The 16,537-nt window shown below is 48.6% G+C and overlaps 1 protein-coding gene across 2 annotated transcripts in view; it reads right to left on the bottom strand.

The window, feature by feature from the left end:
- Nucleotides 1–766: 766 nt before the first annotated feature.
- Nucleotides 767–16,537, bottom strand: part of bcl9l (bcl9 like) — a 138,059-nt gene continuing 122,288 nt past the window's right edge. For both annotated transcript variants that reach the window (XM_071360301.1, XM_071360303.1), the window contains exons 7-9: nucleotides 12,919–15,394; nucleotides 5,453–5,701; nucleotides 767–2,558 (exon numbers count right to left, since the gene is read on the bottom strand). In XM_071360301.1, the coding sequence (XP_071216402.1) occupies nucleotides 1,345–2,558; nucleotides 5,453–5,701; nucleotides 12,919–15,394 (3,939 nt within the window). In that variant the 3' untranslated portion in view covers nucleotides 767–1,344. The remainder of the gene's footprint in view (nucleotides 2,559–5,452; nucleotides 5,702–12,918; nucleotides 15,395–16,537) is intronic.

Genomic DNA, 16,537 nt, shown 5'->3' with positions numbered 1-16,537 from the left:
AAGTATAAACTCCTGTGTCTAAAGTATAAACTACTGTGTCTAGAAGTATAAATTACTGTGTCTAAAGTATAAATTACTGTGTCTAGAAGTATAAACTACTGTGTCTAGAAGTATAAACTACTGTGTCTAGAGTATAAACTACTGTGTCTAGAAGTATATACTACTGTGTCTAGAAGTATAAACTACTGTGTCTAGAGTATAAACTACTGTGTCTAGAAGTATAAACTACTGTGTCTAGAAGTATAAACTACTGTGTCTAGAGTATAAACTACTGTGTCTAGAAGTATATACTACTGTGTCTAGAAGTATAAACTACTGTGTCTAGAAGTATAAACTACTGTGTCTAGAAGTATATACTACTGTGTCTAGAAGTATAAACTACTGTGTCTAGAAGTATAAACTACTGTGTCTAGAAGTATAAACTCCTGTGTCTAGAAGTATAAACTACTGTGTCTAGAGTATAAACTACTGTGTCTAGAAGTATAAACTACTGTGTCTAGAGTATAAACTACTGTGTCTAGAAGTATAAACTACTGTGTCTAGAAGTATAAACTACTGTGTCTAGAAGTATAAACTACTGTGTCTAGAAGTATAAACTACTGTGTCTAGAAGTATAAACTACTGTGTCTAGAAGTATAAACTACTGTGTCTAGAAGTATAAACTACTGTGTCTAGAAGTATAAACTACTGTGTCTAGAAGTATAAACTACTGTGTCTGAAGTATAAAACATGTAAAAGGTCAATGACACCAACACAATGACATGGATAGAGTTCAGTATTCTTTCATTGTTTTAAACTTCTATTAAAACACAGTTATACAGAACATTTGCAAACAATCACAAATTGCATCTTATATACAGCAACTATATATATATCATATATATATATATATATATCATATATATTTATATATTCCAGTTTGGTAGCCGGAGGAGAAAAATAATCAATGATATTAAACATATATAAACCACAACCGTAAACCTCGTCCAAAACAAATACAGTCATCTGTGAAATATAGGCTCCATATTTTACAGATATTTTAGAAAATGGCTTCAAATATCTTTTATTAAACCGTTGTCATGACAGCTCTTCAGTATTATTATTTCATTTTTTTTATCAGTTTGTACTCCAAACAACATGAAGATAATCAATTGATATCATTTATTTGTTTAACAATCTGAAGCAATAATAACAGTATTAACATTGATGAAAACATATGAGACAATGGAAAAACACCCTATTGAAAAGAAGGTTTTTACAGTTAAGTCTGCATCCCAAACGCACTATGTAGTGAATAAGGGGGGCATTTTGTACCCCAGACATGTAGCAGACTGCTCAGGGGGGTCAGAAGGGCATGTTAGCCATACTCCCTGGTCCAGGGCCGTAGCCTAGGGGACTGTCCAGGGACATACCTCTCTGTCTGAGAGGCCCCTGGGAGCCAGGGCCAATGCCGGGGCCCATCATCCCACCCTGGGGGTGTTGGGGGCCCGGCCCCATCATGGGGCCCTGAGGGGACATGACGGGTCCCCCCTGCTGGCCGAATGGATCTCCAGGGAGGACCATACTTCTCTGCTTAGCCTGCATCAGCATGAGGTTCTGCTGGGCCATTAGGCTGTGTTGTTGGGAGGACATCATGGATGGGTGGGGCTGGGGGCCGGGGTGGCCGCCGTGGAGGAGGCTGTTAGCCATCATGGCCTGCTGTTGAAGCTGTTGCTGGGTGGGGCCTGGCCCCATACCTGTCCTCCCCATCAGGTGTCCAGGGTGCATCATGTGACCACCCGGACCTCCCATGCCCCTGGATCCGCCCTGGGGCATCCCCGCCATACCGTGTCTACCCATCCCGCAGTGGGAGGGGTGAGGGGGCAGCTGCTGCTCTGCCATCATGTTCTGGAGGTTAGCAATGTGAGGGTTGGAGGAGGGGGCATTGCTGTGAGGGCCAGGGGCAGAGAGCTGTTTCAGGAGCTGTGGAGGAGGGGGTCCAGGGCCCTGGGAGCCAGGCTGGCCTTGGTGGGGATTAGGGTGGTTCCCCTGGCCCTGCGGGCCCCCGGACATGCCCTCTGCCTTGGGGAAATACTGCAGGGTGGAGGAGGGCTTGTCGGAGGGGATGATACGAGACAGATCGAACTCCGGGATGCCTGAGTGGGTCGGTCGGATGACGTCACTCAGGTCGGGGCCGTCGGGGCCCAAAAAGGAGTCCGAGGGGTGGGGGCCTCGCTGGTGGGGGTGGGACATGCCCTTACTGAGCATGTGCTGCAGCTGCTGGGGGGGGATGACATCTTCTGGGTTCTGTTGGGAGAACTGGGGAGGCATACCGCCCAGAGGGGAGTGCATGGGGCCTCCGTGAGAGGGGTGCTGCATGCGTGGGAACCCTCCCATCTGGTTTTGGGGGTGCATGGGGGACAAGCTGTATCCCATCCTGTCCAGGGGTCCCCCTCCGGCGCCCATCATGGCAGGATTCATACCGTTCAGGCCCATGGGGTTGGGGGACAGCTGGCCGCTGTGGACACCGATGGAACTCTGGGACAGCAGCATAGAGCCCTGGTGGTTCCCTGGGTTACCTGATAGTAGACAGGGAGAGACAGAGAGGGACAGAGAGAGAGCGAGAGAGACAGAGAGAGATAGAGAGACAGACAGACAGAGAGAGAGAGACCGAGCGAGAGGTAGAGAGACAGAGAGACAGACGGAGACAGAGAGCGAGAGAGAGAGAGAGAGAGAGAGAGAGAGAGATTATTAGACCCAACCAAATCATGAGAAAACAAAAAGATAATTACTTGACACATTGGAAAGAATTAACAAAAAAACAGAGCAAACTAGAATGCTATTTGGCCCTAAACAGAGAGTTCACAGTGGCAGAATACCTGACCACTGTGACTGACCCAAACTTAAGGAAAGCTTTGACTATGTACAGACTCAGTGAGCATAGCCTTGCTATTGAGAAAGGCCGCCGTAGGCAGACATGGCTCTCAAGAGAAGACAGGCTATGTGCTCACTGCCCACAAAATGAGGTGGAAACTGAGCTGCACTTCCTAACCTCCTGCCCAATGTATGACCATATTAGAGAGACATATTTCCCTCAGATTACACAGATCCACAAAGAATTAGAAAACAAACCCGATTCTGATAAACTCTCATATCTACTGGGTGAAATACCACAGTGTTCATCACAGCAGCAAGATTTGTGACCTGTTGCCACAAGAAAAGGGCAACCAGTGAAGAACAAACACCATTGTAAATACAACCCATATTTATGTTTATTTATTTTAACTTGTGTGCTTTAACCATTTGTACATTGTTACAACACTGCATATACAGTGGGGAGAACAAGTATTTGATACACTGCCGATTTTGCAGGTTTTCCTACTTACAAAGCATGTAGAGGTCTGTACTTTTTATCATAGGTACACTTCAACTGTGAGAGACGGAATCTAAAACAAAAATCCAGAAAATCACATTGTATGATTTTTAAGTAATTAATTTGCATTTTATTGCATGACATAAGTATTTGATCACCTACCAACCAGTAAGAATTCCGGCTCTCACAGACCTGTTAGTTTTTCTTTAAGAAGCCCTCCTGTTCTCCACTCATTACCTGTATTAACTGCACCTGTTTGAACTCGTTACCTGTATAAAAGACACCTGTCCACACACTCAATCAAACAGACTCCAACCTATCCACAATGGCCAAGACCAGAGAGCTGTGTAAGGACATCAGGGATAAAATTGTAGACCTGAACAAGGCTGGGATGGGCTACAGGACAATAGGCAAGCAGCTTGGTGAGAAGGCAACAACTGTTGGCGCAATTATTAGAAAATGGAAGAAGTTGAAGATGACGGTCAATCACCCTCGGTCTGGGGCTCCATGCAAGATTTCACCTCGTGGGGCATCAATGATCATGAGGAAGGTGAGGGATCAGCCCAGAACTACACGGCAGGACCTGGTCAATGACCTGAAGAGAGCTGGGACCACAGTCTCAAAGAAAACCATTAGTACCACACTACGCCGTCATGGATTAAAATCCTGCAGCGCACGCAAGGTCCCCCTGCTCAAGCCAGCGCATGTCCAGGCCCGTCTGAAGTTTGCCAATGACCATTTGGATGATCCAGAGGAGGAATGGGAGAAGGTCATGTGGTCTGATGAGACAAAAATAGAGCTTTTTGGTCTAAACTCCACTCGCCGTGTTTGGAGGAAGAAGAAGGATGAGTACAACCCCAAGAACACCATCCCAACCGTGAAGCATGGAGGTGGAAACATCATTCTTTGGGGATGCTTTTCTGCAAAGGGGACAGGACGACTGCACCGTATTGAGGGGAGGATGGATGGGGCCATGGATCGCGAGATCTTGGCCAACAACCTCCTTCCCTCAGTAAGAGCATTGAAGATGGGTCGTGGCTGGGTCTTCCAGCATGACAACGACCCGAAACACACAGCCAGGGCAACTAAGGAGTGGCTCCGTAAGAAGCATCTCAAGGTCCTGGAGTGGCCTAGCCAGTCTCCAGACCTGAACCCAATAGAAAATCTTTGGAGGGAGCTGAAAGTCCGTATTGCCCAGCGACAGCCCCGAAACCTGAAGGATCTGGAGAAGGTCTGTATGGAGGAGTGGGCCAAAATTCCTGCTGCAGTGTGTGCAAACCTGGTCAAGAACTACAGGAAACGTATGATCTCTGTAATTGCAAACAAAGGTTTCTGTACCAAATATTAAGTTCTGCTTTTCTGATGTATCAAATACTTATGTCATGCAATAAAATGCAAATTAATTACTTAAAAATCATACAATGTGATTTTCTGTATTTTTGTTTTAGATTCCGTCTCTCACAGTTGAAGTGTACCTATGATAAAAATTACAGACCTCTACATGCTTTGTAAGTAGGAAAACCTGCAAAATCGGCAGTGTATCAAATACTTGTTCTCCCCACTGTATATAATATGACATTTGTAATGTCTTTATTGTTTTGAAACTTCTGTATGTGTAATGTTTACTGTTCATTTTTATTGTTTATTTGACTTTTGTATATTATCTACCTCACTTGCTTTGGCAATGTTAACACATGTTTCCCATGCCAATAAAGCCCCTTGAATTGAATTGAATTGAATTGAGAGAGAGAGAGAGAGAGAGAGAGAGAGAGAGAGAGAGAGAGAGAGAGAGAGAGAGAGAGAGAGAGAGAGACAGAGAGAGAGAGAGACAGAGAGCGAGAGGGAGAGACAGAGAGAGAGAGGATCATCACTGTATAACATCACCGAATAACAATAACATGTAAATGAACATGCCCCATTTTATCACAAAATGTTATATCTGAAATGTATTAGAGACAATTAAAAGAAAAAGTTTTTTTTAAACTTTGCTCTCTCACAAATATGGAAAAACAGAAAGATTATTATACAAAAATGGTAGATTACAATTTAATTAAATATGGGTTTCGGCTTGACTTTGAACGAGACAAGTGGTCAGCGTACCTCCGACTCCGGACAGCAGAGGGCGATCTGGCATCATCTCGTCATCGGAGGTGGCAATGGTCTTGATGGCGTCGTGGTAGAGAGGGGTGGAGCTTGGCATGGCATACCTGGACATCTGTGACATAATGAGGGAGAGGGGGTTCTGAGTCGGAGGGTTGTCTGGCGACGAGGTGAACGGCATGCTGGGAGCCATGGAACCCGGCTGGCTGATAGGGGTGGAGTTAGAACTCCTGGGGGGCAGTGATGGTCCTATCAGGGATGGACAAGAACAAGGTCAATCAAACAATCAAAGAATCAACAATAACGAAAGCATAGAGAGAGAAATATCTTTAGCATCCAAAAATAACGATTTAGTTTGCAACGCGACATGTAGATAAAACACAGCGACGTTGGATTTCTTCACATTATACTCTGTTACAAAGTTACAATTCTGTTCAAATGGTTTTAATTGTAATTTTCTTGTAAAAGATCTACCCAAAATGCTCTGTAATGTCAAAGTGAAAGAACCTTGATAAGTATTTACCCTCAGTCAATACATGTTAGAAACACCTTTGGCAGCGATTACAGCTGTGAGTCTGTGTATTTATTATGGATCCCCATTAGTCCCTGCCAAGGCAGCAGCTACTCTTCCTGGGGTTTATTATGGATCCCCATTAGTTCCTGCCAAGGCAGCAGCTACTCTTCCTGGGGTTTATTATGGATCCCCATTAGTTCCTGCCAAGGCAGCAGCTACTCTTCCTGGGGTTTATTATGGATCCCCATTAGTTCCTGTCAAGGCAGCAGCTACTCTTCCTGGGGTTTATTATGGATCCCCATTAGTTCCTGCCAAGGCAGCAGCTACTCTTCCGGGGGTTTATTACGGATCCCCATTAGTTCCTGCCAAGGCAGCAGCTACTCTTCCTGCGGTTTATTATGGACCCCCATTAGTTCCTGCCAAGGCAGCAGCTACTCTTCCTGGGGTTTATTATGGATCCCCATTAGTTCCTGTCAAGGCAGCAGTTACTCTTCCTGGGGTTTATTATGGATCCCCATTAGTTCCTGCCAAGGCAGCAGCTACTCTTCCTGGGGTTTATTATGGATCCCCATTAGTTCCTGTCAAGGCAGCAGCTACTCTTCCTAGGGTTTATTATGGATCCCCATTAGTTCCTGCCAAGGCAGCAGCTACTCTTCCTGGGGTTTATTATGGATCCCCATTAGTTCCTGCCAAGACAGCAGCTACTCTTCCTGGGGTTTATTATGGATCCCCATTAGTTCATGCCAAGGCAGCAGTTACTCTTCATGGGGTTTATTATGGATCCCCATTAGTTCCTGCCAAGACAGCAGCTACTCTTCCTGGGGTTTATTATGGATCCCCATTAGTTCCTGCCAAGACAGCAGCTACTCTTCCTGGGGTTTATTATGGATCCCCATTAGTTCCTGCCAAGACAGCAGCTACTCTTCCTGGGGTTTATTATGGATCCCCATTAGTTCCTGCCAAGGCAGCAGCTACTCTTCATGGGGTTTATTATGGATCCCCATTAGTTCCTGCCAAGACAGCAGCTACTCTTCCTGGGGTTTATTATGGATCCCCATTAGTTCCTGCCAAGACAGCAGCTACTCTTCCTGGGGTTTATTATGGATCCCCATTAGTTCCTGCCAAGGCAGCAGCTACTCTTCCTGGGGTTTATTATGGATCCCCATTAGTTCCTGCCAAGGCAGCAGCTACTCTTCCTGGGGTTTATTATGGATCCCCATTAGTTCCTGCCAAGGCAGCAGCTACTCTTCCTGGGGTTTATTATGGAACCCCATTAGTTCCTGCCAAGGCAGCAGCTACTCTTCCTGGGGTTTATTATGGATACTCATTAGTTCCTGCCAAGGCAGCAGCTACTCTTCCTGGGGTTTATTATGGATCCCCATTAGTTCCTGCCAAGGCAGCAGCTACTCTTCCTGGGGTTTATTATGGACCCCCATTAGTTCCTGCCAAGGCAGCAGCTACTCTTCCTGGGGTTTATTATGGATCCCCATTAGTTCCTGCCAAGGCAGCAGCTACTCTTCCTGGGGTTTATTATGGATCCCCATTAGTTCCTGTCAAGGCATCAGCTACTCTTCCTGGGGTTTATTATGGATCCCCATTAGTTCCTGCCAAGGCAGCAGCTACTCTTCCTGGGGTTTATTATGGATCCCCATTAGTTCCTGCCAAGGCAGCAGCTACTCTTCCTGGGGTTTATTACGGATCCCCATTAGTTCCTGCCAAGGCAGCAGCTACTCTTCCTGCGGTTTATTATGGACCCCCATTAGTTCCTGCCAAGGCAGCAGCTACTCTTCCTGGGGTTTATTATGGATCCCCATTAGTTCCTGTCAAGGCAGCAGTTACTCTTCCTGGGGTTTATTATGGATCCCCATTAGTTCCTGCCAAGGCAGCAGCTACTCTTCCTGGGGTTTATTATGGATCCCCATTAGTTCCTGTCAAGGCAGCAGCTACTCTTCCTAGGGTTTATTATGGATCCCCATTAGTTCCTGCCAAGGCAGCAGCTACTCTTCCTGGGGTTTATTATGGATCCCCATTAGTTCCTGCCAAGACAGCAGCTACTCTTCCTGGGGTTTATTATGGATCCCCATTAGTTCATGCCAAGGCAGCAGCTACTCTTCATGGGGTTTATTATGGATCCCCATTAGTTCCTGCCAAGACAGCAGCTACTCTTCCTGGGGTTTATTATGGATCCCCATTAGTTCCTGCCAAGACAGCAGCTACTCTTCCTGGGGTTTATTATGGATCCCCATTAGTTCCTGCCAAGACAGCAGCTACTCTTCCTGGGGTTTATTATGGATCCCCATTAGTTCCTGCCAAGGCAGCAGCTACTCTTCATGGGGTTTATTATGGATCCCCATTAGTTCCTGCCAAGACAGCAGCTACTTTTCCTGGGGTTTATTATGGATCCCCATTAGTTCCTGCCAAGACAGCAGCTACTCTTCCTGGGGTTTATTATGGATCCCCATTAGTTCCTGCCAAGGCAGCAGCTACTCTTCCTGGGGTTTATTATGGATCCCCATTAGTTCCTGCCAAGGCAGCAGCTACTCTTCCTGGGGTTTATTATGGATCCCCATTAGTTCCTGCCAAGGCAGCAGCTACTCTTCCTGGGGTTTATTATGGAACCCCATTAGTTCCTGCCAAGGCAGCAGCTACTCTTCCTGGGGTTTATTATGGATACTCATTAGTTCCTGCCAAGGCAGCAGCTACTCTTCCTGGGGTTTATTATGGATCCCCATTAGTTCCTGCCAAGGCAGCAGCTACTCTTCCTGGGGTTTATTATGGACCCCCATTAGTTCCTGCCAAGGCAGCAGCTACTCTTCCTGGGGTTTATTATGGATCCCCATTAGTTCCTGCCAAGGCAGCAGCTACTCTTCCTGGGGTTTATTATGGATCCCCATTAGTTCCTGTCAAGGCATCAGCTACTCTTCCTGGGGTTTATTATGGATCCCCATTAGTTCCTGCCAAGGCAGCAGCTACTCTTCCTGGGGTTTATTATGGATCCCCATTAGTTCCTGCCAAGGCAGCAGCTACTCTTCCTGGGGTTTATTATGGATCCCCATTAGTTCCTGTCAAGGCATCAGCTACTCTTCCTGGGGTTTATTATGGATCCCCATTAGTTCCTATCAAGGCAGCAGCTACTCTTCCTGGGGTTTATTATGGATCCCCATTAGTTCCTGCCATGGCAGCAGCTACTCTTCCTGGGGTTTATTATGGATCCCCATTAGTTCCTGCCAAGGCAGCAGCTACTCTTCCTGGGGTTTATTATGGATCCCCATTAGTTCCTGCCAAGGCAGCAGCTACTCTTCCTGGGGTCAACATTAAGGCAGTTTATACAATTTGAAAAACATTACAATACATTCACAGATTTCACAACACACTGTGTGCCCTCAGGCCGCTACTCCACCACTACCACATATCTACAGTACTAAATCCATGTGTATGTATAGTGTGTATGTTATCTTATGTGTGTGTGTGTGTGTGTGTGTGTGTGTGTGTGTGTGTGTGTGTGTGTGTGTGTGTGTGTGTGTGTGTGTGTGTGTCTCTACCTATGTTTGTGTCTCTTCACAGTCACCGCTGTTTCATAAGGTGTATTTTAATCTGTTTTTTAAATCTGATTCTCCTGCTGCATCAGTTACCTGATGTGGAATAGAGTTCCATGTAGTCATGGCTCTATGTAGTACTGTGCGCCTCCCATAGTCTGTTCTGGACTTGGGGACTGTGAAGAGACCTCTGGTGGCATGTCTTGTGGGGTATGCATGGGTGTCTGAGCTGTGTGTCAGTAGTTTAGACAGACAGCTCGGTGCATTCAACATGTCAATACCTCTCATAAATACAAGTAGTGATGAAGTCAATCTCTCCTCCACTTTGAGCCAGGAGACATTGACATGCATATTATTAATGTTAGCTCTCTGTGTAGATCCAAGGGCCAGCCGTGCTGCCCTGTTCTGAGCCAATTGTAATTTTCCTAAATCTTTTTTTGGGTCAATCCTGACCACACGACTGAACAGTAGTGAAGGTGTGACAATACTAGGGCCTGTAGGACCTGCCGTGGTGATAGTGTTGTTAAGAAGGTAGAGCAGCGCTTTATTATGGACAGACTTCTCCCCATCTTAGCTACTGTTGTATCAATATGTTATGACCATGACAGTTTACAATCCAGGATTACTCTAAGCAGTTTAGTCACGTCAACTTGCTCAATTTCCACATGATTTATTTCAAGATTTAGTTGAGGTTTAGGGTTTAGTGAATGTTTTGTTCCAAATACAATGCTTTTAGTTTTCTTTGCCACTCATTCTGAAACTAACTGCAGCTCTTTGTTAAGTGTTGCAGTCATTTCAGTCTCTGTAGTAACTGACGTGTATAGTGTTGTGTAATCCACATACATAGACACACTGGCTTTACTCAAGGCCAGTGGCATGTCGTTAGTAAAGATTGAAAAAGGTAAGGGGCCTAGACAGCTGCCTTGGGATATTCCTCTCAGCCAATCATCAGTTATTTGTGTAAGTGCTGTGCTTGTTGAGTGTCCTTCCCTATAAGTGTGCTGTAATTCTGTTGTCAATTTGTTTACTGTGAAATAGCATTGTATCTGGTCAAACACAATTTTTTCCAGATGTTTACTAAGGGTTGGTAACAGGCTGATTGGTCGGCTATTTGAGCCAGTAAAAGGGGGCATTACTATTCTTGGGTAGCGGAATGACTTTAGCTTCCCTCCAGGCCTGAGGGCACACACTTTCTAGTAGGCTTAAATTAAAGATATTGCAAATAGAATGTCTGCTTTTATCCTCAGTAATTTTCCATCCAGATTGTCAAAGCCTTCCCGGAAGAGTGGAAGCTGCTATAGCAGCAAAAGGGGGGACCATCTCATATTAATGCCCGTGATTTTGGAATGAGATGTTCGACGAGCAGGTGTCCACATACTTTTGTGTCATGTAGTGTGTATACATTATTAACTTGAACATAAAGATAAATAAACTTGCTTAAAGATATATTTAATGTCTGATTTGTTATTGTTACCCATCTACCAATCACTGCCCTTCTTTATGAGGCTTTCGAAAAAGCTCCCTGGTCTTTGTAGATGAATCTGTGCTTGAAATTCAATACATGACTGAGGGACCTTACAGATATTTCCGCCTGATAAGTCATTCAGAAATCATGTCAAACCCATATCATTTCAGAGTGAGTCCATATAACTTAAAGATTTGTTAAGGCACGTTTTACTCCTGAGCTAATTTAGGTTTGTCTAAACAAAGGTGCAAAATACTTCATATTTATTATTTATTCATACTTACTAAACAATTCTGCCACGACTATATTTTAGTTGTAAAAAAAAAAACTATTACATTTGTAAGAAAAAGTAGAGTCCTCAGTCCCAGTTGCTAATATATGCATATTATTATTAGTATTGGATAGAAAACACTCTGAAGTTTCTAAAACTGTTTGAATGATGTCTGTGAGTATAACAGAACTCATATGGCAGGCAAAAACCTAATAAAAAATCCAACCAGGAAGTGGAAATTCTGAGGTTTGAAGGTTTTCAACTCATCGCCTATCGAATATACAGTGGGATATGGGTCCGTTTGCACTTCCTACGGCTTCCACTAGATGTCAACAGCCTGTAGAACCTTGTCGGATGCTTCTACTGTGAAGTGGGGCCGAAGGAGACGGGAATGAGTAAGGTCTACCATGAGCTGACCATGCTCTGACCATGCGCGTTCACATGAGAGGGAGCTCTGTTCCATCGCACATCTGAAGACAATGGAATTCTCCGGTTGGAACATTATTGAAGATTTATGTTAAAAACATCCTAAAGATTGATTCAATACATCGTTTGACATGTTTCTACTGACTGTTACGGAACTTTTTGACATTTCGTCTGCTTTTAGTGAACGCGCTTCCTGACTTTGGATTTGTTTACCAAACACGCTAACAAAAAATAGCTATTTGGACATAAATTATGGACATTACCGAACAAAACAAACATTTCTTGTGGAAGTGGGAGTCCTGGGAGTGCATTCCGACGAAGATCAGCAAAGGTAAGTAAAGATTTATAATGCTATTTATGACTTTTGTTGACTGCACAATTTGGCGGGTAACTGTATGGCTTCCTTTTGTGGCTGAACGCTGTTCTCAGATTATTGAATATTGTGCTTTTGCCGTAAAGCTTTTTTGAAATGTGACACAGCGGTTGCATTAAGAACAAGTGTATCTTTAATTCTATGTAAAACATGTATCTTTCATCAAAGTTTATGATGAGTATTTCTGTTATTTGATGTGGCTCTCTGCAATTTCTCCGGATATTTTGGAGGCATTTCTGAACATGGCGCCAATGTAAACTGAGGTTTTTGGATATAAATATGAAATTTATCGAACAAAACATATATGTATTGTGTAACATGAAGTCCTATGAGTGTCATCTGATGAAGATCATCAAAGGTTAGTGATTAATTTTATCTGTATTTCTGCTTTTTGTGACTCCTGTCTTTGGCTGGGAAAATGGCTGTGTTTTTCTGTGATTTTGCGGTGACCTAACATAATCGTTTGTGGTGCTTTCGCTGTAAAGCCTTTTTGAAGTCGGACACTGTGGTGGGATTAACAAGAAGTGTATCTTTAAAATGGTATAAAATACATGTATGTCTGAGGAATTTTAATTATGAGATTTCTGTTTGAATTTGGCGCCCTGCACTTTCACTGGCTGTTGTCATATCGATCCCGTTAACGGGATCGCAGCCATAAGAAGTTTTAACTGACTTGCCTAGTTAAATTTAAAAAACTATAAAAAACTATAAAAATAAAAAAAGACTTTCTTCAAGCTCCTGATCTAAAGGAGGGATTCAAGACAGGCTATAGTAAAATGTAGTAAAATGTAGTGATAGAACAGTCAGTGATCCATGTTCTTATCAGGGGTTACATGTCTTGTAGGGTGCCTTCTGGGACATTTCCTGTGTCTAGTTCTTACCGGTCTCTGTGGAGCTGCTGCCTCCGTTCCCCAGCCCCTTCCCACTGCTGAGTCCCCCAGGGCTGGGGAGAGCGGTCTTCGGAGAGGACGTCCAGCCCGGAGACGGCACCATGGCTGGAGACTTCAGACGTCCAGGGGAGTCTGAGGGGGAGCGCAGCCCCAGGGAGGGGCCCATCACCTGGGGAGACTTCATGGAGGAAGAGGAAGGGGTCCCGGCCCCAGAGGCAGGAGGTAAGGGGTGTTGCTGGCTCTGAGGACCCCCAGCGGAGGATATCTGAGAGGGGGACTTAAGTCCCGCGGCGGGGGAGTTCATGAGAGGCGATGGCTCCTGGTTGAGGGATGGAGACTTGAGCTGGTGAGGGGGAGGGGGCATCGCCGGGGAGACCATACTGGGGTTCACGTTGATGGACAGGTCCGAAGGGTGGTGAGGGCCGAGCTCTGCGCCCCGGGGTCCCCCCCCACCACCACTGCCCCCCATGGGCATGTGGCTGAGGCGAGACGTAGCCCCCATGTGAGGCCCGCCACCATGCTGGTCAGGCAACCCGAACATGTTAGCCCCGGGCCCCTGGAGGTAACCTCCATCGCCTCCTCCCGGTCCCCCAGGGTGCCCCTGGTTAGGGAAGTGGAGCATCGCTTTATTCCCTCCACGTCCTGCATCATTCTGGGCGGCCCGGAGCCGAGCGATGTCCTCCTGGCTCAGCAAGTCCCTTAGAGGCCCCTCTAGTGGCCCCCCTCCTCCTCCTCTTCCTCCTCTCAGCTTCTGCAGCATCATCTGCTGCTGCTGCTGCTGGTTCATCATGTTAACGTTCATGTTCATTCCCCCGGGGCCGAGAGAGGAGTCTACCAGATCTCTCATCTGGGGGCCCCCTCCTCCTACACCACCGCCCGGGGACCCCATCATCTCCCTGGACCCTAGGAAGTCCATGGGGTCCCCCCTTGATCCTGGCCCTCGGCCCATCCCCTGGTTGGGGAACCCCCCTGGCCCCTCCATCATCCTGGGGCCCCCCATACCCTGCTGCTGCTGTTGTTGTTGGACTATCCTCTCCAGCTCCAGGTGGTGGAGCCCCTGCAGCTGCCTCTTCTCCATGATGCGGAACATATCTTCCCGGGTCAACAGGCGCTCAGGGTCACCCTGCATGTGTTGGGGGGGTCCCCCACCTGGCCCCCCATGGTAGAAAGGCCCCCTGCCACCACCCATCATGTTGGGGGGCAGGTCCTCTATCCACATGCCTGGCCTGGCTGCCCGTTGGGGGCTGAGACCCTCGATGGATAACACCCCTCCAGGACTGCTTGGGAAACCCCCTCCCCCAGGGGGACCCCTCTGCATCTGGCCCAGGAACCGTGGACCCCGGGGCCCCTCCTGGTGCATGTCTATCATCCGAGGGTTACCCGGCCCCATCCCTCCCGGACCCATCATGGGACCCCCTGGCCCCCACTGCTGCTCCCCAGGCTTGCTGTGGTATGGCGGAGGGGGACCCCTCATCATAATTGGGGGGCCCATCTCCTGCATCAATCTGAAGTGCTGTGGGTGTGTGTGAGGGTTAGGCTGAATCTCCTCCTGCCTTCTCTTCTCCTGGTAATAATCCTCCTGCAGCTGCCTCCAGGCTACCTGCTCCGGGGTCAGCCCGTCAGGACCCAACAGGGGCCCCATGTCCAGGCCCCCGGGGGAGTGGAGGTGGTGGTCGGGGTGGTGGGGACCCCCCATGGGAGAGCCGTCCATCACCCCGGCCCCCCCCAGCTGCTGCGTCTGGGAGATGATGGACCTGAGAGGCTCCTCGTACTTCTTCATCTTGCCCAACATGTTGTTAGTATCGTTATTATTCCCGCTATTCTCCCCGTCCTCCAGCGGACCGCCGCCACTACCTTCTGTGTTCATTTTGTTTACATTGTTGGGGTTGTTGTCGGGGCCCGGCGGCTCTCCGGCGCCCCCTGCTGTCCCGGAGCGGAGCAGAAGCCTCTCGATGTCCCTGAGGGTCTGTAGAGACCTCTCTCTGTGTTCCAGCTGCTCTTTAGACAGACTCCTGTCTCCCCCGTCTCCCCCGTTACCGCCCGGGCCACCCCCGCCCCTCGCCCCCACGTCCACCTGCAGGTGGGCTGAGAGCACCGAGGGGCTACCCGACGGAGACACCCCCGCGCTGGGGTGAGGCAGCACCCCTTTCCCCTCCCCTCCACGACCTCCACCCGCGGGGCCTGGGCCGGGGCCAGAAGGTATAGGTGCAACAGAGTTCCCTGGCTGGTGGGAGGGATTACTGCTAATGTTGTTGGAGGCTCCAAGACCCCCCGGTCTGGTCTGGGGGGGCTCAGAGTCGGGGTGTCCCGTGGAAGAGGGGGTCCTGCTTCCCGCAGCCTGGAGGTGGCTCCCTACCACAGAGGCCGGTCTGGGGGTGCCGCTCTGGGACTTGGGGGTTCCCATGGGAGGGGTGCTGCTGGAGCTCAGCTGCCCTGACAGACTGGGATGTTTCCCTGATGGGGCACACTGTGGGAGAGATAGTGGACAGGAGGGAAAGGCGAGACGGGGGAGAAGAGAGAAAGACAGGGTAGAGAGGAGAGACAGGGGGGAGAGGAGAGAGTGTGGGGAGAGGAGAGACAGGGCGGAGAGGAGAGACAGGGCGAGAGGAGAGACCGTGGGGAGAGGAGAGACAGGGGGGAGGAGAGACAGGGCGAGAGGAGAGACAGGCGGGAGAGGAGAGACAGGGGGAGAGGAGAGACAGGGTGGAGAGGAGAGACGGAGGGGAGAAGAGAGACGGAGGGGAGAGGAGATACAGGGGGAGAGGAGAGACAGGGGAGAGAGGAGAGACAGGGGGGAAAGGAGAGACAGGGGGAGAGGAGAGACAGGGGGAGAGGAGAGACAGGGGAGAGAGGAGAGACAGGGGGGAAAGGAGAGACAGGGGGAGAGGAGAGACAGTGGGGAGAGGAGAGACAGGGGGGGAGAGGAGAGACAGGGGGAGAGGAGAGACAGGGGAGAGAGGAGAGAAAGGAGAGACAGGGGGAGAGGAGAGACAGGGGGAGAGGAGAGACAGGGGAGAGAGGAGAGACAGGGGGGAAAGGAGAGACAGGGGGAGATGAGAGACAGGGGGGAGAGGAGAGACAAGGCGAGAGGAGAGACAGGGGGAGAGGAGAGACAGGGGGAGAGGAGAGACAGGGGGAGAGGAGAGACAGGGTGGAGAGGAGAGACGGAGGGGAGAAGAGAGACGGAGGGGAGAGGAGATACAGGGGGAGAGGAGAGACAGGGGAGAGAGGAGAGACAGGGGGGAAAGGAGAGACAGGGGGAGAGGAGAGACAGGGGGGAGAGGAGAGACAAGGGAGAGAGACAGGGGGGAGAGAGGAGACAGGGGGAGGGGAGAGACAGGGGGAGGGGAGAGACAGGGGGGGAGAGGAGAGACAGGGGGAGAGGAGAGACAGGGGGGAGAGGAGAGACAGGGGAGAGAGACAGGGGGGAGAGGAGAGACAGGGGGAGGGGAGAGACAGGGGGAGGGGAGAGACAGGGGGAGGGGAGAGACAGGGGGGAGAGGAGAGACAGGGGGAGAGGAGAGACAGGGGGAGGGGAGAGACAGGGGGAGAGGAGAGACAGGGGGGAGAGGAGAGACAGGGGGGAAAGGAGAGACATGGGGAGGGGAGA

The sequence above is a fragment of the Salvelinus alpinus genome, chromosome 22, assembly GCF_045679555.1.
Source record: "Salvelinus alpinus chromosome 22, SLU_Salpinus.1, whole genome shotgun sequence".
Classification (NCBI taxonomy): domain Eukaryota; kingdom Metazoa; phylum Chordata; class Actinopteri; order Salmoniformes; family Salmonidae; genus Salvelinus; species Salvelinus alpinus.
The sequence above is the reverse complement of the archived record's forward strand: the minus strand, read 5'-3'. Positions and strand labels throughout refer to the sequence as shown.